At 23.5% G+C, this 25,000-nt stretch overlaps 2 protein-coding genes across 2 annotated transcripts; one reads left to right on the forward strand and one right to left on the reverse strand.

The window, feature by feature from the left end:
- Positions 1 to 2,288: 2,288 nt before the first annotated feature.
- On the forward strand, positions 2,289 to 8,150 carry PBANKA_0925300 (conserved Plasmodium protein, unknown function; the record flags this gene model as incomplete). Its single annotated transcript, XM_034564848.1, has 1 exon — positions 2,289 to 8,150. One exon carries the CDS (start codon positions 2,289 to 2,291, stop codon positions 8,148 to 8,150), a length of 5,862 nt encoding a protein of 1,953 aa, XP_034421603.1.
- Positions 8,151 to 8,859: 709 nt separating this feature from the next.
- Positions 8,860 to 24,588, reverse strand: PBANKA_0925400 (dynein heavy chain, putative; the record flags this gene model as incomplete). Its single annotated transcript, XM_034564849.1, has 2 exons — positions 8,860 to 8,929; positions 9,128 to 24,588. 2 exons carry the CDS (start codon positions 24,586 to 24,588, stop codon positions 8,860 to 8,862), a joined length of 15,531 nt encoding a protein of 5,176 aa, XP_034421604.1.
- Positions 24,589 to 25,000: the final 412 nt, after the last annotated feature.

Consider the following 25,000-nt stretch of genomic DNA (forward strand, 5'->3'; position numbering starts at 1 on the left):
GTTTATACATCTCTTGGATAATTATATTGCACGAAATGGCCCAATGCATATAAATATATATAAATTACATAGAAAATTGACACGCAAAAAATGTATAAGCATGCACTTTAAATATAGTGTACCACATTTTTTGAAACAAATGGTAAATAAACCCTTAAAAAATTATATATAACATTATAAGAAATATTCATGTATTTCAATAATATACTAGAATATAATTAAAATAAAATTAAAAAATTGTATATAGATATCGTTATAGTATTCGCCAATTTTTTTTGAAATAAAAAAAAAAAATATTACGAATTTTTATAAGAAAAAACATATATAGAGGATTACATATTATTCTAAAAAATAAAATACAGAAAAAATGCTTTAGCTTAGAAGGCAAAGAAGTAAAATAAGTGAATAAATTTTTTTTTGGTTATTTGCTATATAATAAAAATATTATTATGCTGAATAGCAGTAAAAACGTATGCATATAACATATAATGTTGTATAAATTTTGTTCTTTATATGTAGTATTAAAAAGTTACTCTTAAAACAACATTGTTAGTTTCGTTGTTATATTCCATCTTTTTATTTTTTTTATTGTTTTTGATTGTAAGTTTTAAAGGGAAATTGTAACAGTAGTAAATCTTGGAATTATTTAAATGCTAGACACACACATAATGCATATACATATAACAAGTATTTTTTTTTATTTGAATTACATAATACAATTTGCTTATAAATAATATGTATAATCCTCAAGCTAAAGGAATATGAACATATTTATGCATACATATATATGTTGTATTTTGTGGTGTATTTCCTATAGGATAATTTTTTTTTTTGTATACATTATAATTGAAATTTTTTTCACTATTTTTACGAAAAATGAATGATGTTATAATTTTAAAAAGTATTTATAATAATCGGAAAAGACCATATATATAATTCGCCGAATACATCATTTAAGTATGATATATTATGATTGGATGTGATAAATATCGCTAATTATATTTTTTCGCGCCTTTTCATATAATACAGGATATGACTAATAACAAAATTTGAGAACTTGCATTGCATAGATTTAAAAAATTGATGTTTTTTATTAGAAAAAATATGATTTTCTGATGTTTCTATTTGGCTAAAATATATAATGTGATAAGGGATAATGTCAAACTAAAGGAACGATTTTGTTTTTTTGGGGGGATGATATTATGTTTAACTTATACTATTATATATATAGTTACGCCTCTTTACTGCAGTAAAGGTTATATGCACATTGTATTTTTTATAAAAATGACAACTTTCATATAAAAAAGAAAAGAAATAAGTTAGAGGGAAAAATAATCAAAATTAAGAAAAATTATGTAAAACTACGAAAAATATAAAAAATATTGAAAAGGTAGAGAGTTTACAATTCTACAAAACTTTAATAACATTTTGATAAATTTGAGGGACTAACAAAAAAGAAAATTTTGAAAGATTTTATAAATTTTAAAAAAAGAAAAAAAGGAATGTAGTATATCATACTAAAAAAACATCATTAAAACTTTCAAACCAAACAATTGAAAAATATAAAACAATTAATCTTTGAAAAATATATAAAAGGAAAGACCATTTTCAATAACGCATATATAAAATTGTATCATGCTTTTTTTTTTTTTTTTTAAAGAAAAATCCAATGATATAATAAAGCATCGTATTTTGTAAGCTGCTTAAATCATAAAAAAAATATAAATAAATTTGTATGATATATTTACATACATATATATTAATGAAAATACGATTTTGTTAATATTATTGAATATAATGGCCCAAATTACTCAATTTCTTTTTATATATATAATATAAAATTTACTTAATATATCTAATTTTTATAATATCTTCATAAAGTTATTATGCATAAAGGATGATTTTTCTACATTTTTGTGGATATTTCATATATATTTGAATTCATAAATTCGTAGATTAATTTATTATTGCTTACCCATTTATGATAATTGTTTTTTTAATTAATAGAATAATATAAACATATTTATAATTACATCAATTGGAACTTCTTATAACAAATGTATTATATATATATATATTTGTATTTTTTAGTTATATATATGTATATGTTTGGTCATATATATTAAAACCTTTATATGTTTCCGTTTATCTGTTTATGTTTTTGAGTAAATGAAAGACTCCATGAACAGTTATTTCATAGTATTGTCTTAAAATATTTGTTTGAATTGAGAAATAAGCGATTGAATGGGGGGATATACATTTATATTCATACATAATTCCAGAATAAAATGAATGAAACACATCCCCCCCAAAAAAATGAATATGGAGAGTCACATTCCTCTAAGACGAAGAAAAATAAAATTATAAAAAAAATGATTTTAAAAAAGCTAGAACGACGAATGAAAACGAGATTACATAAATTAGATGACCAATACAATGATTTAGTTAATATTAGTAAATATTTAAATAGTGTAGAAATTGGAAATAATATGCAATTATTTAAAAAGTTAGCAAATAAAATTTCTAAAAAAATAAGAATTGCTAATGAAGAAAATAATGATGATATAGCCATATTAAAAATAGAAAGGGATTTGATAAGATCCAATATTGTAAATAATAAAAAGGGATTGAAAACATACAATAAAGATGAGCAACAACTCGAAGATGACGAATGTATAGAGAATGAAACAGAAAAAAATGCAAAATATGAAAAAAGGAAAAAAAAAAAAAAAAAAACATCGCATTCACATTCATCACATAGTTATGTTAATTCAGTTACCCCTTTACAAATATTTCATGATAATAACTTATGTATGAATAATAAATGCTATCATAATGATTTTTTATTTGATAATTTAAAAATTAAAAATTCAATAATTATGGATTTATTTAACGCTTTAGCAAAAAATAAATATTTTAAAGAAACAAATTGTTGCGATCAAATGTTTGATCAAAGCAATAACAGTATAATATATAAAAAGGAAAAAAAAAAATTAAAAAAAAAAAGAAAGCTACTTCATTCAGTTTTTTTTAATAACGATAAGAATAAAAAAAAAAAGAGAAAATTAACAAATGAAAAAGATAAATTAAATAATGAAATGGAAGGAATACACGTAGATGGAAAAGTTGGAGAAAATATCAATCCAAATAATGTCACAGAATATATATCTGAGCAAAATGCAAGCCCACCCTTAGGTGTAGATGGATGCATTCCAAATTCAAGTGAAGTAGAAAAGGAAGTGTTCAAAAATATAAATAGTAATAAAATAAATATCAAAAGTAATAATCGTAATTTTTCGTCGTTCAATGATAGTAACTTTTACAATTCGTCAAACTTTGTAGTTGACAATAACAAAAATAGAGCTTACTGGATTTCCATGAAAAAAGAAATAAATAAAAACGTCTGTGAAACTAATACAAAAACGATTACATCAAATATATTAACGTTTTTTTCTAGTATAAGTAAAATATTTTATTGTGAAGTTATTGATAAAAAAAAAGATAAATTATATATAAATGATGATATTAAAAATCAAAAAAGAAACAGGTTTTATGAATATGCAATATCTGATGGGTGCTATTTATCAAACCCTAAAAAATTCATATATGAAAAAAATTGTGAAAATAATGAGGAAGAATATTATAACACTCATAATGATCACAATGGTTTTGAAAAAAATAATTATATTTACATATATGTTAAAAGAGAGTATATTCCTGAAAAATTATTAAATTTAAAAAAAAATCATAAAATAAAACTTATTTTAAATTTCCCGTTCAATGATTTGGATATGTTCTATAAAGGGCGAGTTAAAAAAAACGAACAAAATGAAAAGAATTGGAATATAAGTTTTTCCTCCAATAGTAAAAAACATGGTAGTGATGATGTAGCTAAAACGAATATGAAAGATTGCATAAAAAAAGAGGAAACATGTAATGAAAAAGGTAAAAAAAATGGAGAAGACGAAGACCATGATGAAGATTATTATGAAGAGAGACAGGGGCATGGATGCATATCTACTGATGATAACCATTCATTAGAAAAAAAACAAGAAAAAAAAAATATAAAAAACGAAAATGAAAACAATTTTGATAAGTATAATATACAAGTAGGATCGTGTATATATAAATATAAAAACATTTTTAATAGAAGTAAATATAAAAAAAAAAAAAAAAAAAAAAATAATATCAATACAATAATAGCAATGGATGATTGTTATCTTTTTAATAATATCTATTTAAATTATTTAAATAAAAAAGATTCACATGATAAAAAAAAATATAATTATTGCGATGTTGATATTTTGGAATATGATCCCGCTAATTATGATGTAGAAGATATAATGATCCATTTAGAAAAAATTATAAAAAAAAAAACAAAATATAGTATCCCATCATCGCCTTTTACTCCATCTTTTTTATTAAATTATATAAATAAAAAATATGCATTATATTATATTAAAGGGAATAAAAAAACGAAAATTATTTATAATAAAAAAGACAGAATGAGAGATTACGAAATGAAAAAGATGAAAAAAATTGAATATAATAAAATTAAAAAAGAAAAAGAAGCTGAAATGAATAACAATAATAATGAATCAAATTATGGTCAAACACTGTCTCAGAATAATGATAATACATTAAATAAAAAAAATATATCCAAAAATCAAATTAAAAACGTAAGTAATAATAAACATGAATTATACAATAAGAGGAAATCTGTATCTAAGAAAGCGAATCAAACTGATAGCTATAATAGTAAGAAGAAGGAAAGGGAAAAAAAGAAAAAAAATATATTTTTTGTATTTGACAATGAAATGTTGATGCATACTGGAATGATAAATAAAAATTGGAATGATACTGGTAGTAATTTTACTGAAAATAATTACAGTAATAATTTTAATAGTGAACAAAGTAATTTACAAAATGGCAACCAATTAAAAAAAGAGGTAATAGAAACAGAATATTTAATGATTTACAATCATATGCTAAGTTATAATAATTGTTCCGATGAAATAATATTAAAATATTATATTTGTCACATAGAAAACCGTGATTTTAATTTTGAGATTCGAAATAAATATATTCCTATTGGTGTTCTACACTTTTATGATTATTATTTAGATAGAAAAACTCGACTTGAAAAAACATTAAAAGAACATTCAAAAGTTTATAAAGAAATATATAAATTATGGAAAGAAGATATTGATATACATGAAAAAGAAAGAGAAAAAAAAAATATATTTGCATGGGGGATTTTACCAGTACGAGCATATGATCATCCTAACATGTTCGTTCCTTTACCATGTGGGTTTAAACATAATAATAAAAATTTAGCATATAATATCCTGACAACAAATGATAAGAATAGTAATTATGATGATAACTTATTAGAAAAAAAAGAAAAAAAAAAAGAATATATGAATATTAAATATGCTAATTTAACGGGTCCATGTGTAAATTGGAGAAAACATTGCATATTTTTTAATGATACAAAAACAAATAGATTTTTTCACTTTTCATCGATATATCCATATTATTATTGTATGCAAAATATTATGTTATCAATATTCTCTTTAGAAAGAAATGTTATATACAACAACACTAATAATATATTGAAAATAAAACCTGATGATCAAAATAGTGCCGATAATAGTATGTGTAAGCATGAAAATCAAGATAAATTATATATAGAAAATACTTTGAACAATACATTAAATAAAAAGATAGAGGGGAACAGCCGCCATAATAGCGTGCATGTTAATGAACCGTCGCAATATTTTAGTAATGAAAATATTTTATACGAAAAAAATAACATTTGGAATAAACAAGAGATTAGAATATTTTTAGACAAATATTTTACATACCCTAAAAATTTTGAAAAGATAAGTCAATACTTAGAATTTAAAAATACAAGACAATGTGTTGATTTTTATTATACAACAAAAAATTTTTTTAATTTAAAAAAAATATTATTAACATTAACAGAAAGTAAGATAAAAAGACCTAAAAAATGCTTAGCATCAGTTAATGATGTAAGTAAAAAAAATTTGAAAGAAGAAATTGTGAATAAATTATTAAAAAAGTTAGAAAATAATAATATGAAAACTGAATTTGAAGAATCAAATTATGTTAATTGTAATTATATAAGTATGAGAATTTTCTTTAAAAAACTTTTTGAAAAAACATATAAAAATATGTCTGGTAAAAATTTACAAAATAAAGCCCCTATTAATAAGCATAATTATTATAACAATAGTTTAAGCAAAGGAATATTGCTTGAAAATATGTCGGATGGATATATAGTTCCACAAAATTATAACTTTATTTTAAGTTCAAATAGGAAATTATGTTTTTTAATTAAAAATGATGAAGATATTTATCAGGGAGTTAATTCGGATATCGTTGAAATAAAGTATAATGATAACCTCGAAGATGATAAAAAAAAAGATGATAAAAAAAAAAAAAATAATAATGCACATAATGCTAAGAAAATATCAGATGCCATATCAGTTGGGTCTCTTAATAATACTTCGCCTCAAAAATACACTACTATCGAAATGAATCCGAATTATAATGATAATGAAATAAATATCGACAAAAATGACCATGGGCAATGTAGTTTTAAGAAAAGTAACACTGTAAACCAAAGTTTAAATTTTTCAAATAATTATCATGAAAACAATAAAAAAATGAATAATAGAAACAACATAATTTCATCTTATCCTCAAAAAAACAACACAAATAACGAATATTCCTGTTCGCATTACCCTCAAAATGAAAAAAATCATTTACTAAAAAATGAAAGCAGTCAAGAAACTCTAGAGGTGGAAAGAGGGAAAACAAATATATATGCAGAAAATTTAGATCCACACAATAATATAGACCATTATAATAAAAATTACCAATATGGTAAAGGGAATAATCATAGCTATATAAATGGGCATCAAAATACCATTGAAAATAATATGGAGGATTCAAGAACCGAATTGGGTTATAATAATAACGAGCAAAATCCCAATGTTAATAGAAATTTATGTGGCAAAAATGCTCAAATTGAAGCATGTGAAGAAAGTTTATACAAATGCTTTGAATTTTTAAAAAATATGAACCAACGAAATAGTGAAAATTTGAATAAAAATTATGCAGCTAGCCAAAAGTCCGCTTCACTATATTTTGATTGTAAATTAAAAAAAGGAATAAAAAAAAAAATTTTAAAAAAAAAAAAAATTTTAGCACAACAAAAAGAAAAAATAGTAAGCAAAAATGGTACATCAAAAGTTAATATAACAAATAGTGTGTCTGAAAAAAAAGGAAAAAATAATAGAACAAACAAAAGACCAATACAAGAATTATCCGAATATAATATGTCGAAAAAAAAATTATTAAACAGAGTAAAAAGCTATAATGGAAATGATGCAATAAGAAGTAATAATAAATTAGGAAATATTTATGAAAAAACAAATAATGGAAAAACGACGGAAAATATATATTATAATGAAGAAAATACTAAGCACAAAAAGAATAATAAATATGCTTCTCAAACAGAGGGAAATTATAAGGAAATAGATTATCGTGAATATGCGCAAAAATTAAAAGATGAAATTCGGATGAAATACGCCAAAAAAAATAACAATGCTCATGTAAATAAAAATAAAGATATATATAATGGTAATTATGATGAAAATTATTATTATGATAAAGTAGAAAGAAAAGGCAATATTAGCTATGAGGGAGCTGGTCCTATTTGCAACTATTCAGAAATGGATTATAAAAATGGAAATATTATAGGAAATAGTTATATGCCTTTAGATATTAATAACACTAACCCATATTATAATATGGGCTTAGGAAATAATAAAAACACAAGTGATAATAGTAAATCTGCTATGGTTCATTCATTGAATCACCAACAAATGGAAAATTATGATGACGAATTTTTGGACCCATTAAAAAGTAACGCTCAACGGAAAACAGCAACAAAATGGACCGATAGAGAAAAAGAAATTTATTTTGACACATTTTCAAAAGATGGAAAAAATTGGGACTCTTTATTTTTAGCGCTAAAATCTTTTGGAAAAACTAAAGATCAAATTAAAAATTTCTATCAAAATTCAATTGTGAGAAGAAGAAAAGGTGATATGCTATAAATTGTTGGAACATATAAAAAAAATTTTGATGCGAATATAGAGATATTGTTTTATTGCTCTCTACCTTCGTATTTACATACCTTCAGATGTGTTTTATTAAGGAATGTGCATATATACATATATATTATTGTTGAATAGCATGATAATTTTCTATAGAAGGATAATATAATTATATATTTTCATAGAAAATTATTATATATAATATATTCCATATGTATATGTATTTATTAGAATTCTTAATTTATTTGTCTTATATTTTTTCGTATATTTTTTCACCTTTCTCGGCTTATCCGACACACTCTATATATAGTATAAAAAGATATATACTTTTTTTGTATTTATGCATACAAGGCTATATATGGAGACGATTGAGCATAAGTATAATTTTATTTTTTTCAACATTAATTGTATTAATTTCTTTTATTTATTATTATTTTTTTTAATTTAATACCACAAACACTATAATTTGTTAATAAATAAATTTTGTGATAAAATAAAATGAAATTGCTATAATTGAATAGCGTACCGATTTCAGTTACTATAGTTCTTATTTTTAAAAAAATTGGGAAAAATGGATGCAGCATTTTACCCTTTAGGTAATTCCCTTTAAAGTCACAATAAAGAACAAAAATTTGAATGCTCAATTTTTCCATATATAACAAGGGGAATGTATGTAAATTCAGTGGATGTATTGAACGCCTTCCTATGATTAATCGTCGGAAAGAACGAGGGCAACTCCGGCTAAAATCCATTTGTCTTCAGTATCATCAATTTCAAGGCTGTAAAATTAAGTAAACAATATTATTCGTAGATATATATTGCTATATGTGAGATTTTGAGCACGCGAATGAATGCAACAAACGCGTTTAGGATATGCTTGAGCATTATTGATGAAGATGCATAGAAAAGCGATATAAAGATATGCACAGAAAGTAAATATATATGTAATACATGTAGTCTATATTTTCATGACTTACTTCAAATCAACAGAGCAAACAAATGTATTTCCTCTGTCAGATGTTACATATAAAGGCGTATTAAGATATTTTGATTCCGTAGTTTGGTTCAGAATTTCATCCTGCTCATTTGTTATACAATAAACATAAAGTACTGGCATGGAAAAGTATGCATTTTTAGGAACAGATTCGATTATATTTCCATATGATATATTTCCATTTAAATTTGAAATGTCAAATGCAAACACATCATTTTTTGAATTAATAAGCCATGAAGCACCTTGTAAGAATAGTCCATGTATATATAAAGAATTATTTTTATTATTTATATCTTCTACTTTAGTTATATTTGTTACGTGCCATTTTAATTTTAATTTATCAATAGGTACATTATTTTTATGTGCAAACATTTGTTTAATTGCAGTTAAAAATGAAATAGGATTAAATAAAGCAGATAACCATACAGAATTGGGCAAATAAATATTATTTCGTATTTTTTCTATCCATTCTTTTATAAATATAATTCTTAATTTGAAATTTTCAAACCATGGCATTAATTTTTTTTTTGAAGGATAAGAGTATTTTTTCCATATTTCTGGTATATTATGTAATAATAATGATCTAATAGTATTTTGTATTTTATCATTACCATTTAATATGCCGTCTAAAACTAGTTTTATTTCTATTAATGTATCATATACGCATTCAATTAGTTTGTTAAAATTTTCTGCTTCTTTTATTGCTATAACCACAAATGTATTATTTTCAATTTCGTCTATTTTTAAATCGTCTATATTTATTTTTTCCGGTAATTCATTTAATAATGTATTTATTATATCATATATGATTTTTATTCCGTCATTATTTCCAGCATCTTTTCTGTTACATTTCTTTTCTTCTTTACCTTCATTGCTTTTTTCATTTTCTTTTAATTTTTGTCCATTTACATTTCCGCCAGTTATATTTTTTTTATTTTCATCCTTATAATTTGAAGAGGATGCAATATCTTTATTTCCTAATTCTTGTAAATTTTGTAATATTCTAGAACATTCATTTTTCATATATTCTATTTCTGCATTTATATGTAAGCCTAATAAATATGTTTGTTCTTTATTTAATTTTTCATCAATATATTTTTTCAGTTGATTAATATTATATTTACTACAATCAGGGAATCTAAAAAATTCAAACAAAATATTTTTTTTATTATTTTTTAGCATATATTTTTCTTCTATATTAGAATTTGTTATATCGCCTATTTCATCGCTGTTGGTTACATCCCTTTCGTCATCACTATCTATATTGTTATCATTTCTGTGTCCGTTGGTAATCTGACCCATATTACTATTACTAGTATTGTTTTTATTAATGCTATTTCCATTGTCATTTCTTTCCTTTTCATTTATATTAATTATATTTTTGTATATTTCTTTTAATATATTTCTTATATATGTTTTATTTATTCGTCTATCCCATATATCAGTAATATGCCCTCCATAAATGATTTCACCGACTAAAAATAGAACATCAGCTAATGGAAAATTTTCATTATTACTTAGATACCTTTTTATAATATTAAAGGATATTTCTAAATCGTTATCATTAAATGAATATACTCGGCTAAAACCAATTTTTCCATATAAAAACCTTCCCGACAATAAACTATGATAATATGACAAACCAAATATAACTGTTTTTATTTTTGTGTCATATTCTTTATTTTCAAATTTATCAAGACAGCATTTTATATTTTCTTTTAAACTATAAGACTTTTCATTATTTACTCTGAAACATTTTTTTAATAATTTTTCAGGCAATAATTGTGTATTATTTTCAAATGGAATAGTTGATGATAAGAATAATCGAAAATCCTTATGGGCATTTGAAATTATTTTATCAAGAATTTCTTCAAATTCTTTTAACCATTTTGTCATCAAGTGAATATTTTGTAGATATATATAACCTCCGACTTTTGATATTTCTTCTAAATATTTTAATGCTACACTTTCTTGCCCTTGACCCATGGAAATATTAATATAAGATATATTTTTTCTGGATTCTCCATTAATCGTATCATCATTTTCGTTATCATTATTAGCATTTTCTGTGTTATTTCTTTTTTTGTTAATATTTTTTTTGGTATTATCTTCATTTTTTTGCCTTCTCAACTTTTCAATATAATTTTCTATGTCCTTAGATGGGTCGTTACCAGGAGTTAACAAGAATAAAACGGGTGTCTTGTTATCGATATATTCTTCTAATATATTTTCCAAAGAATACTTATTTTGCTCTTCATTAGTCATTTTAATATGTTTTTCAATATATCTTTTTAAGGCAATTAAAAACCTATCTTTACGTAATATTCTGATTAATAATAATTTTGAAAAATCTTTTAATTTATTAAATTTTCTAGGTAATTCTTCGTTTTCAACCTTTTCACATAAGAGCCATTGCTTCCATGCCATATTTTCATTTTCAAAACTATCAATTAAATTTTCAAAATCTTTTAAGTTTTCTAGATTTTTACAATCTTCGTATAATTCTTCATTAATAAATGATTTGTTTATTATTTTCTTTTCTATATTTTCATTTTTCTTTTTATTATTTATTTTTTCATTTGTCTTGTTATATAATTTATGTTTTGGATTTATAAATATTGCTTCTTCTTCTTGTGTTATTTTATCATTTAACTTTTCTAAATTTAACATAATTAAGCATTTCACAATTAATTTATCCTTTTCTAATAACCCCTTATCAATATACATCCACATTTTTACAATCAACATATTTATTAGTATGCTCACTCTTTTTTCCACCTCATTTTTATCTATTTTTATTTCCTCATTTTTTATATCATCATTTTCTAACTCTTCGCTTTCTAGACTTTCGTCTATTGTCTCATCCTCATCAATTTCTTCGTCAGATTCATTAATTTCTATTCCATCCGTTTTAACTGCATATACTTCGTTAGATTCTTTGTCTCCTATTTCCTTTGATTCGTCTTCTTCTATTTTTTTAGTTTCTACTTCTTCGGTTTCATTTTCTTCAGCGATATTCACATTGTTCGACACGCCTTCAACATCTCCAACGTCTTCAGCTTCTTTATCATAAGTATCTTCCACCTCTCCTATGTCAACTGATGATTCGAGGGGTTCTAAATTATTTTCCTGCTCTTTGTCACTGTAAACATTTATTGTTGGAGCTTCGACATGTATATTATTTTCAGCGTTTCTTTCAAGACTTTTCTTTGGGTCTTTTTTATATTTTTTTTTTTTCATTTTTTTAGAATCTGATTTTTCGCTATATGAGAAACTATTCTTTGAGCAATCATGTAAGCATTTTATAAAAATTTTTAAGAATATTTCTAAAGAATAAAAATAAAAGTGATGAATATTTTTGAGTTTTTGTAAAATGAAAAAATACATGACTCCTCTTTTTGATAAAGGTCTATATAAATTAATAATCGTATTAATATGTACTTCTGTGCTTTTGACAATTTCACTTTTTTTAACAATATTTTCACTTAATAATTTGGTTTTTTCGAGGTTTTCAATAAGTGAAACATCTTCTAAAATATCTCCTTTAGCATCAGTTAATTTTTGTAGAATCGAAGATTGTAAAAATGATAATTGACACATATAATCATATTTTAATAAAGATAATTTTTTTTTCTTTTTATATAATTGGTTAAATTCATTTTGCAAAGTAATGGATAACAAATGTTCTTCTAAATCATCAGGGGTAACAGTGAAATTAATTAAAGAGCATGTTGATTGAATTTCAGGTTGATAATGAGGATTAGACAATTGTGTATGTAAGATTATATAGAAATCTGGATGGAATATAATTTCTTTATCATTTATATTTATGTAATAATTGCTTTTTCTTTTTATAATATTTTTTGATATAACATTATATAAAGTATTATCAATATATTCATCAGCATTTTCTATAATAATAGAATATCCATATGATATACATTCTTCTATTTGTTTATATAGCATTTTATCATTAATATCTGTTATTATTAATTTTGCACTTTTTTCTTTTTGGTTATTAATTAACCATTTTAAACTTTCCATTTGAGGATCTATAATAATAGGAAACTTTTCGCTATTTTCTAAAATTATATTATTTTCAATACATACAGAATTCAATGTTAATCCTTGTTTACTTAATTTTGATAATATTTCTTCATTTATCAATAAATCTAAATTAAAGTTGCTTGCTGCAAATATATTATATATTGATTTATCACCACTTTCATTTTCTTTATTATTATATGTCTCATCTTTATCTTTTCCTTTTGGATTCGTAGAAGATACACCGTTACTTATTCTTGAACCCTCACTACTATTTTTAATATTATTATCGTTTTTATTATTTCCATACTTACTTATATCCTCATTTTCGGATGGATAACCAAATTTGCTTGGGCTGTTAATTGTTCCATTCTCTGTAGCCGCACCATTTGGACTATTTTTGAAAATATTTGCAAAAGCTTTATTTTGAATTTCATTTTTTTTATTCAATGTATCTACACATTTTGTCATTATTTTATTTCTATATTTTTTTGTAAATCCTCCACAAAATGTTACAAATGTAGAAGATAATAGTATATCTGTTAAAATTGTTTTTTTCTTTTTTTTCAAGCTTTCATATTGATTAGACCATGATATTTGTTCGCTACTCAAAGCATCTATTAATCTAATAGATAATTCTAATTTAGTTTTTAATTTCTTTTCTTCTAAAATAACTAAATCTCTTTCATAAATAGCACGTTCATAACGATTTATTAAATCGTTTAATTTTTCCTTAAGTGATTGCACCTTTTCTCTAACAGTTTGTAATTTCTCATTTGCTTCCTCGAGGCTCCTTTTCGTATTATCTAATAATATTCTTTTTGGTAATATATTTTGTATAATTTTATAAAAAGATGTAATGTTTAATACCCATTCAGCTAAACCGGCCGCTGCTTTCGATTTTTTTTGAATTGCATTTTTGTTAAAATGAGGTAATTTAATTAAATTTTCTACATATTTAAAATTACAATCTGGAACTAAATTTTCATCAATCTTATTTTTATAATCTTTTAATAAAGATATAAATTTTTCAGGATTAATCATCATTTTTTGTGCCGATTTCCAACTGGAGTCTCTTATTTTTCCAAATTTATCAACAGATATAGTTGTATCTATTGTAGCTAATAATTGCATAACAGCAGCAGTGATATCTTCGACACCTGGTGGTGGTTTATTTAATGTTTTTAATTCTTGTATATTTTTTTTATTTAATGTATTAAGTGCTTCTTCGGCTTGTTCTATTAATGGTATACCTAACACTATATCATTTTCACACTCTTCTTGTTGTTTTAATACAACTGTTTGAATTTCTAAACAATTTTTTTCTTCGATATCTGCTAATTCACTTTCTTGCTTAACGATCATTTTTTCATTTCCAATATCAATAGCATATTTTTCAGCAGCTTCCTTTTTTTCTTCTGACACTTTTTTTTTTTCTTTTAAACAATTTTTTATTATTTCTACATTTGAACTTGTTTCATTCATTTTTGTAATCCCATTTTTTAGCATATTCATTTTGTTGTTTATATTTGTAATATTTTTTAATAACATAATATGATATGTTTTTATACTTTCTAGGTATAATTTAGGCGTTATGTATATGTGTGACCTTTCATGTGAATAATAATCAGATGATATATCTAATATGTCTTCATAACATTCTTTTAAATATTCTGTTATTATATCTTTTAGGTTTACATATTCTTCTTTGTTAAATAATGGTAAATTTTTCGATACATCTGTATTTTCTATTCCTTTTGGTATGCCTTTATTAGCTTGAAAATCAGTAGTACAAGGAGATGATTCTTCAGTAGGTGTTCCTTCTAATGTTTGATAATTTTTAGTGCTACATTTTATATCTACATTTTCTAGAGAGTTAATTTTTTGGTTTAGATTATTTACTTCCACATTTATTTTCTCATATTGTTGATCAGTTTTGTTTTCTATATTAGTTATCACATTTGTGTCTGTATTTAGTTGCGCTGTGTTCTGATTCTTTAGATTTATATAATCCTGGTTAAGTATAATATCTCCTGTATTAATATTCATATATATATTATTTACGTAATTCTTTCCAACACACATTAATGAATCAGCTTCCCAATTGTCATAAATATCAATCATAGTATTATTTAATATACATTGGAAATTATTTGCTTTATCTCTAAAATTGTTGCTAGTAGGAGAAAAACATAAAATAAAGTGTAAGTTTTCATTTACTTTCTTGATATAATAATCAAATATATCATTATCTGTTTCTTTGATATTTTCTGATTTAGCTATGTTTCTTATATTATTTATTACACAATCTTTTTCTTCTTTTGTATATAAATCGATTATATTATTTGTGCACATATATTCGTTAATATATATAAAAAAGTTGTCATGTATTTTGCTTTCTTTTAAGAAAAGGATAATATCTTCATTTTTCATAACACATCTATGAAATATATTTTGTAAATATTTTTTAATATCATTATCTGTACAATGACGTGAGAAATCCATTTCTATGAAAGTTTTAGATGCAACATATGAGGAGAATTTTGAAATAGTTGTTTTTCCACATCCTCCTATACCTAATAATAATGCATCTGATTTTAAATTATCTATGATTCTAATTAATTTGCAAATATGTTTTATAGCATCATTAAATAGTACAATATTTAAATTATAAAAATTGTTGTATTCATTTAATTCTTCTGATAAATATAATGTTAATTCTTCAATATTTTTACATTGATCATAACACTTATCATGGTTCCCTTTGTGAAAATTAGAAAATAATAATAGATTATTATCATATTTGTTAACAAACTTATTGATTTCATATTTATTATACATTTTTTTTATTATATCAATTATAATATTTTTATATATTTTTTTATCTTCTCTATTTAGCTTATCAGAATAAACTCTTTCACATTCGTGCAACCACAAAAATAACAATTTATCACAATCTTGAAAAGTGTTAGGGGTTGTAGTTAATAAACCTTTAATAATACTATGAATATCTCTTAAATTAAATTCGTAATAAAAATGCATCGCTGTTCTTTTAAATATTTTTTCTATATTATAATACAAAGATATGGTAGACTTTAATATAGATGGAACAATATCTGCTACATCTTGTTTGAAGTTGTTAAAATGTCCTTTTAATAATATACTAAAAATATTATTAACCGTATTATTTTCAGGAAAATTAATATTTAATATAAAAAAATGTCGTAAAAGTCTTGGATTTATTGTAAAATTTCCTCTATTATAATTCATACATGATAAAAGTTTTGTATTTAATATTGTTATTAAATTTAATTTTTCTAAATCAAACCATGAATTAGTATCTATGTATTGGCATAATAATTCGATGGCACTTTGTGTATTATAATCATCACACTTGGGCATATTAATATCATCAATAAAATAGATAAGTTTTTGTTGATACGGAGGACTAAATTGTTTTCCTGATTTTTTTTCTAAACAGCTTTGCATTAAAGCTTGTACATTTTTTGATGTAGTGTAATAGTTAAATATCATATAAAAGGTTTTAAAATTGTCTTTTTCTTCACTTAATATTTTTTTGCATAATTGTGTTTTTCCTACACCTGTTTTTCCAATAAATAAGATGGGCATATCTGATTTCAAGAATAATTTACTAATATATTTATAAGCGCAACTTTCTACGGTTTCAACAAATATGTCATTGTTTAACAAATAATTATTATCTAATTCATTACATATTTCTGATTCATCCCATTCTTTAAATTTATTATTTTCAACATAAAAATCAAACACGCTAATTTTTCTATTTACCTTTATACTTTTAAAATTATTTTTCCAATATTTATCAAAACATTTTTTATAGTTAATATTGTCTTTTTCTCCCAAAAAACTACCAAAGCACCATATAACTGAATAAATAAAATAATGTTCTATACTTTCAAAATTGTTATCCTTTAATAATATATCTAATAAAGAGGATAATGATTGTATATGAGACATAGGTGATACCTTTATAGATGTTTGTAATGTATTTAAATAAGAAAAAGTGGGCTCTACATATTTATACATTAATTTTTCAAACAATTTTTTAATGTTGCTATTAAAATTATCATGCCTATCTATCCATGATAAAAAATAATTTTTCCATAACGAATTTGGATCAACAGAAAAATAAACTAAACCAGCCCGAGATATTGTAGCAGGAGTAGTAAACATTAAATCGCTAAATTCAAAAACTAAATTCATATGATTTTTTAATAATATTCTTTCGTTAGATGATAGAGTTAATACTTTATTGTCATCCATAACTGAGTTCATATTTTCTATCCAATGAGAATCTAAATTACCATCAAAAATTATATAAGCTTTATCATAATTGTCTTTTTTTGAATAATTTCTCATATATTTTGAAAAAACACCATCTTTCCATTCTCTTGTTTTCATATGAACACTTCCATATAAATCATCGATATTTATAGCTTTAGGATTTATTTTAATACTTACTGTTTTTAAATTTAATTTTTTTTTTTGATATTCCAATAACATATTAAACAAAGTCGTTTTACCACATCCTGGCTCCCCCATAATAAACACGCAATGTCTTATATTGATTATATCATGTAATTGTATAATTTTTTTTACGAAATAATCTAAGCCAAATAAATGATTATTTTTACAAATTTCCATGAGGTCTTTTTCCATATTATTTGCTTTGAAAAAGTCACAGTTTGAATTGGTTACTTTAGTATTGTTTTCCATAGTAATATTTTTCACATTATTATTATTTAGATTAGTATTTTGTCCATCTTCATTATTATCAACATTCTTATTGTTTTTTATTGTTATTGGATTTTCTTTAACCTTAAAATTGGTTAATTCTGAATGCGGTTCAGAATTACTTTCATTTTCTTTCTTATCCAATACAGATTGCTCGGTATCCCTATTTGTCATTTCATCAGTTTCTATCTCTTGATTTGAAAAAAATATATCATTTAATAATCCTGAAAAAATAGAACAGTTAGAAGAAGATATTTTTGCTATGTTAATATCATGTATAGCTGAATATAATAATTTATTCTCATCAGCATCTGGATATGCTCTTTTAAGAATTCCAGCTTTTGTAAGAACACTTTTGATACTTCTCAACCCCCAATCACAATGTTTATCTTTTAATAAATTTTGAATCAATTCAAAAAAGGTTGTAAATTTAATAGATAAATATTTAGCATCAACATATCCTTCTGCCATAAGCATGTTTTCACAAATTTTATTAAAATCGGGAATAATAACTGTAATAGGCCTAAATAATATTTTTAAACTTTCAGGTAATTTCGATCGCCCTAAATAATCTGGATTCATAGTAATAAAAACTGCACAATTTTTTTTAACTATTATTTCGTTAGACCCTATTATACACACCTTCTTATTATTACGTTTGCAATCTAATATCGATTTAAATTGAATAGAGCAAACAGATAATACTTCAGGAATTAATCTATTGAATTCATCAAAACAACACCAACACCCTGTACTTCCAATTCCTTTAAATATATTACCCATGCTTTTGTAATCTAATTGATCAGAGCAATTAAATACGTAACAATTTTTTCCAAAAAAGCTCGATAAATCTTTTGTCGTTTCTGTTTTCCCTGTACCGGCAGGACCAGCGGGTGCACAACCCATATATAGGCTTAATGCCTGTGTTGCAGTTATATATATACGACTTGTAAGAGGCGTAATTACGAGTCTTTGATAGTTTCCTATATAATCATAAGAATAATCGAATGAGCAATCCATAATTTTTATCTTTATATATAATTCTTTAAAATCGAGATTATTATTTCTTTTGTAAATATCAACATCTCTGTAACTCCCAGAACTCATTGTGTCGCTATTATTGATACTGTTATTATTTTCGTTATTATCATCTTTTATGACACGATTACTCTCTTTATGGACCAGATTATCATTGCTATCACCGTTGTGAATTCCTCCTGATTGGAAACCTTTTTCATTTTCATTTTGTTCGTTAGGATTTATGCTATCTCCGTTATGTTGATCTTTTTTCATATTTTTTTTTTTGTGCATCATTTCATGATAATACTTTTTTTTTTTAAACATTGGATATATTCTTATTTGTGATTGCCAATAAAACATATTTGGTGAAATTGTATTTTTATTTTTTAATATAACTTCTAGTACATCTCTGTAAAAAGTGTCTAAAGTAATTATACACATAATTTTTATTCGGTTTTTAACAGTTAGTGGTTTTTGAACTTTTTTGATAACCCTTTCTAATTGTAGAATATGATTTTTATAATATTTGTTTATCTCTTCTAATATATTTCCATCTTCCTTACTTAAAATTGTTTCTACATCATTAACGAAGAATATTGTATTGCATAATATAAATACTTGAGCTAAATTATTTTCATCAATCCATTTGTCTTTTTCATTATTATATATATTTTTCATTTTGAACAAGTTTGTAATATAATATTTAAGAGTATGTTTAATGTGAGAAATTATATCATTTAGGTAGTATTCCACTTTTCCTTTTAAGTTAAGAGGTTCATAAAAATTACAAATTTCTTCTCCATAAGAAGATATGAATTTTGTAATAATTGTTTCAGTTTCATCATTTGACTTTTCTGTATTTTTGGCTATTCCATTCGATAATGAATTATTTGCATCTTCTATATTTTTTGCGCCTTTTTGAACTCGTAAATTTTTCGATGTTTTTTCTTTTACACTTTTGAGATTGGAATTACTTATTGCATCGGCTATTAATTTTATTTCATTTTCTTTTTCATAGTCAGTTAATTCTTCATAATTTTCTACGAAACTTCGTATGGATAAAAATATTTTTTGAATATGAGTATTAACAAGTTTAAAATTGTTTCCGTTGGATAATATATCTATTAAATCTGTTGATGATATGAAAAAAAATCTAGGAAATGATTTTCTTTTTGAATCTAAATATTCATTTAATGGTTTTTCACTTTTACATAATTTTACTTTTAAATCTTCTAATTTATCTATAACGCCTGGTTCATTTGAAAAATCGATAATTTTTGTATTCTTATCATTTACTTGTTTTAACATTTCTAGATATTCATCATTTATTGTTAGAAAAAATTTTGAATATAATGGTAATTCTTTTTTAACTTCTTCTGAATGTATATACATATTTTGTAAATACGCCCACAACTTTTCTATATCTTTAAGTAATTGTATGACTTCATATATATTTGATATTTTTTTTTGCCATAAATTTAGTTCTGTTGAAAAGAAAAGAAAATATTTTGAAGAAAAGCAGTTTTGCAATGTAATTTGATGTTCTTCTATTGTATCTATACAATTGTCATCTATGTATGCTAATATAATATCATTTTTATAATTTTTAGTTTTAAAATATATTTGTTCCCAATGTTTTTGAAATTTGTCTATTGTTTCTTCTATCAGTTTTTCATTATATGCTTTTATTATTACTTCTGAAATAATATCTTGATATTTCATTACATTTAATTTATAAAAATATATGGTTAGTGTATTGTCATCAATTTGAATGGTTATTTTTTCTTCGTTATTACTTTCTTTTTCTTCATTAATATTATTTTCGATTTCTTTTATATGTCTTTCTTTTATAAATTTTTTTTTCAATTCACTTAAAACCGAAATGAATTTTATAGTTTCTTTTAATTTTAATGTTTCTTCTTTTGATATATCATGTTTTTTGTCTACTTTTATTTTTCTAAAATCATTTTGCAATTTTTTAACTTCAATATCAAATTCTTCTACATTTAGGTCTTTAAAACTTGAAAAAAAATAATTATTTAATATTTCTTCTTTTTTTTTGATAAAAAGCCATAGTTTCTCTATCTCGTTTATTTCGCTATCTAAGTTTTCGATATCTTTATTTAGTTCTTCTACGTTATCAATCTTTATTATATGATCCGAAATATGTTTTATTTCTTTTACTTCATCTTTTATTTCTATTAGATGTTTTTTTGTATTTTCAAGTTCTTTTAACGATTCTTCATAACCATTATTATGACTATATACACTTGATATATCTAAGTTCTTTTTTATATTTGCAAATTTTCTATAATTTAATTTTAATTTCTTTATGCTTTCTTTTTCTTCTTTTATAAATTCATCTGTTAGCTCTTTTTCTTTTTTACATATACAAACATATCTTAATTTATAGTAAAAAATTAATAAATTCCTTATCACTTCACATTTGTTTTCGTTATTTTGTAATAAGTATTCTTCATGTAAATTATTATATTTCCCTCCTTTGTTATTTCTTTCGTCTGTGTTTTTATTAGCATCGCCCCTTTTTGTGGATTTTTTATTTCGTAAATTTGTTTCTTCATTATTCAAAAGGGTAATATAACTTTTGAGCTTCTTCATCGAATTTAAGTCAATATAATCCATAAACTCGATTTTATTTTCATCTATAAATCTGACCATATCTTCGTTATTTTTTAATTTTAAAAACTCGTTTTCTATATTATTTAGGTTAATAGAATTTACCTCGTCTTGGTTTTTATTTATTTCAACCTTTTCATTGTCCAATTCAATCTCTGTTTCATCACTATTTATTTTTGCTTCTTTATTTGATGCATTTTTTTCTGGGGTATTATAATTGTTTTTAGAGTTTCTGATACTGCTTTGCCCCAAACCGATAAATTTGCTTTTCTGATTGACATCTTTTTCTTTTTCTATCAAATCGTTAATTTGCTTGTCAATGAAGACGTCATCTTCTAAATATGCATCTATTACATTATTTTCTTCATATTGTTTTTCTATAATTTGTTCAATATTGTTAATATTTATATTTCCGTATAGCATATATTGCTCAATTATATTTATATCATATATCGATTTGGAAAATTTATTCAGGAATTGTTCAATACTGATATTTAGCTTAATTAAATTATTTGTATTCATATTTTTGTTTTTAATTAACTCTAACAAAGGCTCTGCTTTAGTTATTAAATCATTTAATCTATTGTTAATAAACTTTCTTACATATGATTCTTTTTCTTGCTTTTTATTAAACACATTTATGGTAAATGGACTATTGCATATATTTTCTTCGTTAACTTTTACAGTTATTTTTAATGCTCCAATTTTCTCTGAAATCTCTGTATAATTTGGGTTCGCATTCTGACAATTTTTAGAACCCTCATGAATCTCTGTTTTCATATTTTCTACCTCTTTATTCATATTAGAATCATCATTGATATTACTAATCGAATCTATCAATTTGTTTGTGTTTATATTTTCTCCAGTATTTTTGTCCCCTACGTTTTCCATATCCTGTGTTTCATTTTTTGTGTCTTTAATATCAGATTTAATCGGCTTAATTTTTTCTTCGTCCTTGTAAAATGGTAAATACTTTACTATATATATTCCATTGTTTATGTCATAGACTTTGTATTGCAACTGATGTTCTTTATTTTCATGTTCATATATAATAGTTATTTTAAATTTATCTCCTCCAATTTTTTTATTTTCATTTAAAGAATTTCTTGCTACTAAAAAAAATATATTAGGCTCGTTTAAGCATATGGGTTCTAATAACCCGCTACCAAAAATTAAAGTATTTTTAGGATCTATATTATAATAGTATTCTAAGCTGCAACTATTTGTTGTATAACATTTATCGTTTATAGATAGTTGCACATGAAAAATATTATTATTTATTATATCTTTTGCATTAGGAGATATTGTATATATATGATTTTCATTAATATAAATTCCTTCACTATATAATGTAGTATTTTCTGATTGATATTTCACAAGAATTTTACCCTCATTAGTGAAACCTTTTCCTTTTAATAGTATTTTTTTATTTCCATTTATGTCACAAGAATTGGGGCAAATGTTAAAAATAGCATATTTAGGGCCTATTATTTTATTTATGTTCATTATATAAATTTTCTGTTTTGAATCAGAAATAATCAAGTTAGAATCGACAAAATCATATGCGATTGAGCAAAATGCTATATCAGACGAATTATCATCATTTCCAATGTTGCTTATATCGTCTACTTTGTTATTATTATTACAATATGTATAATCGTCCTTATTATTTATCCTACCGTCAGTGCCGTTTAAAATACTAGTTATTGGCAATACATTTTTGATAGAATTATAATTTTTATTTCGAATGATAGTATATTTTAATTCCTCTAATTTAAATGTGTCATATAATTTCAACATGTTTAATTCACCATTCCCATATTCAATTTTTCTATTTCCTTTTTCATCACTTATAATATTATATCCTCCAAATATGAAAATTATATTTCTATCTATAGATTCAACTAGGACATTCTTACAAAAAACTTTAGATGCATTAAAAGAATACGAGAAATCAACTTCTGCCCACTCATTTTTCTTTAAATCACATGAATACATATCAGTAAAACTCACTTCAGCATTTGTGCCTCCTAATATAAATAAATTGTTTCCGTTTATAAATGAGATGTGTCCATATCTATTTGAAGGGATATTACCTTTACACGATCTTAAAATCCATTCGTTATTTAGTATGTTGTATTCGTATAAATCATTAAAGCTCGTTCTATCATAACCTCCATATCCCCCAAATATTATCAAACTAAAATATTCATAATTATTTGCATTATTTATGAATATTTTATTATCTTTAGTAACAATTTCATCTTTTTCTTCTTTTTGTATTTCCGCATTTTTTTTCTTCACTATATATATGTCTAGGCTGGAATAATATCGAGGCAACGGTACATTATTTGTAGGCAATTTTCCATCGTTGTTATTCTTGGTATTATTTTTGTTCACATTATATTGTATATATTTATTTAAACTTCTAACATATTCATCATCCAAAAATGAATCATCATTACTACCCTCTTCATCGATTTCAGAGGTTTCGAATTCATTTAATTTCGAGTTCATCGATATTTCTAAATCATCTTTGGAGTTTCCATCATTTTCATTATTGGGTTCTTCTTCTAAGCCATTTCTTAATTTCAAAAACGTTTTATTAGTACTATTAAATATCCACAAATCATTTAAAGCTATAAAAGGGCATTCAGAATTCAAACCTCCAAAAATAACTACATGATTATCTAATAAAGTACATGAGTTATGATAGCATCTCGGAGGCGGATTTATTTTACTTAACAGATTTTCATATTTTGCTTTCTCATTATTTATATTAATTAAATAAGAATCATTGCATATAACACCCGTGTTATTTTCTTCATCTATTTTAAACCCTCCAAAAAATAATAACCCATTTACTGTATAGTTAATACTATAACCTAATATGTGTTTCTCCTCTATGTTACTTTTAAGTTCTGTTAAATTTAAGCATTCATAATGATCTTCGGGGAATTTTGTCATATTTTATACAAACCTATATATACACATATTTAGAAAGTGACAATGGATACACGATTTTGCTACTATTACTACTTTTATTACTATTAATTTTTATATATTCTAGTGTTATTACTAATTCTGCAATTATGATGCTGTACTTCTAGACACTTATTATTACTAGTAGCATCACTTCGTTTACTATTTATTTTTTTTTAGCTTATCTTTATGAAATTATTTAAAGATTAAAAAAAAGAAAAAAACACTTATACATGCGTTTATGAAATATTTTGTGTTAAGGAAAAAAGGCCATATAATATATTTTTATTTTGTTTTTTTTTTCACTAATTTTAAATGTGCAAGATGTACGTAAATTGAAGCATATATTTACATACTAACTAATTGCGTGGATTTTAAACATGCATATGATATCTAG

This window comes from Plasmodium berghei (genome assembly GCF_900002375.2).
Source record: "Plasmodium berghei ANKA genome assembly, chromosome: 9".
Classification (NCBI taxonomy): domain Eukaryota; phylum Apicomplexa; class Aconoidasida; order Haemosporida; family Plasmodiidae; genus Plasmodium; species Plasmodium berghei.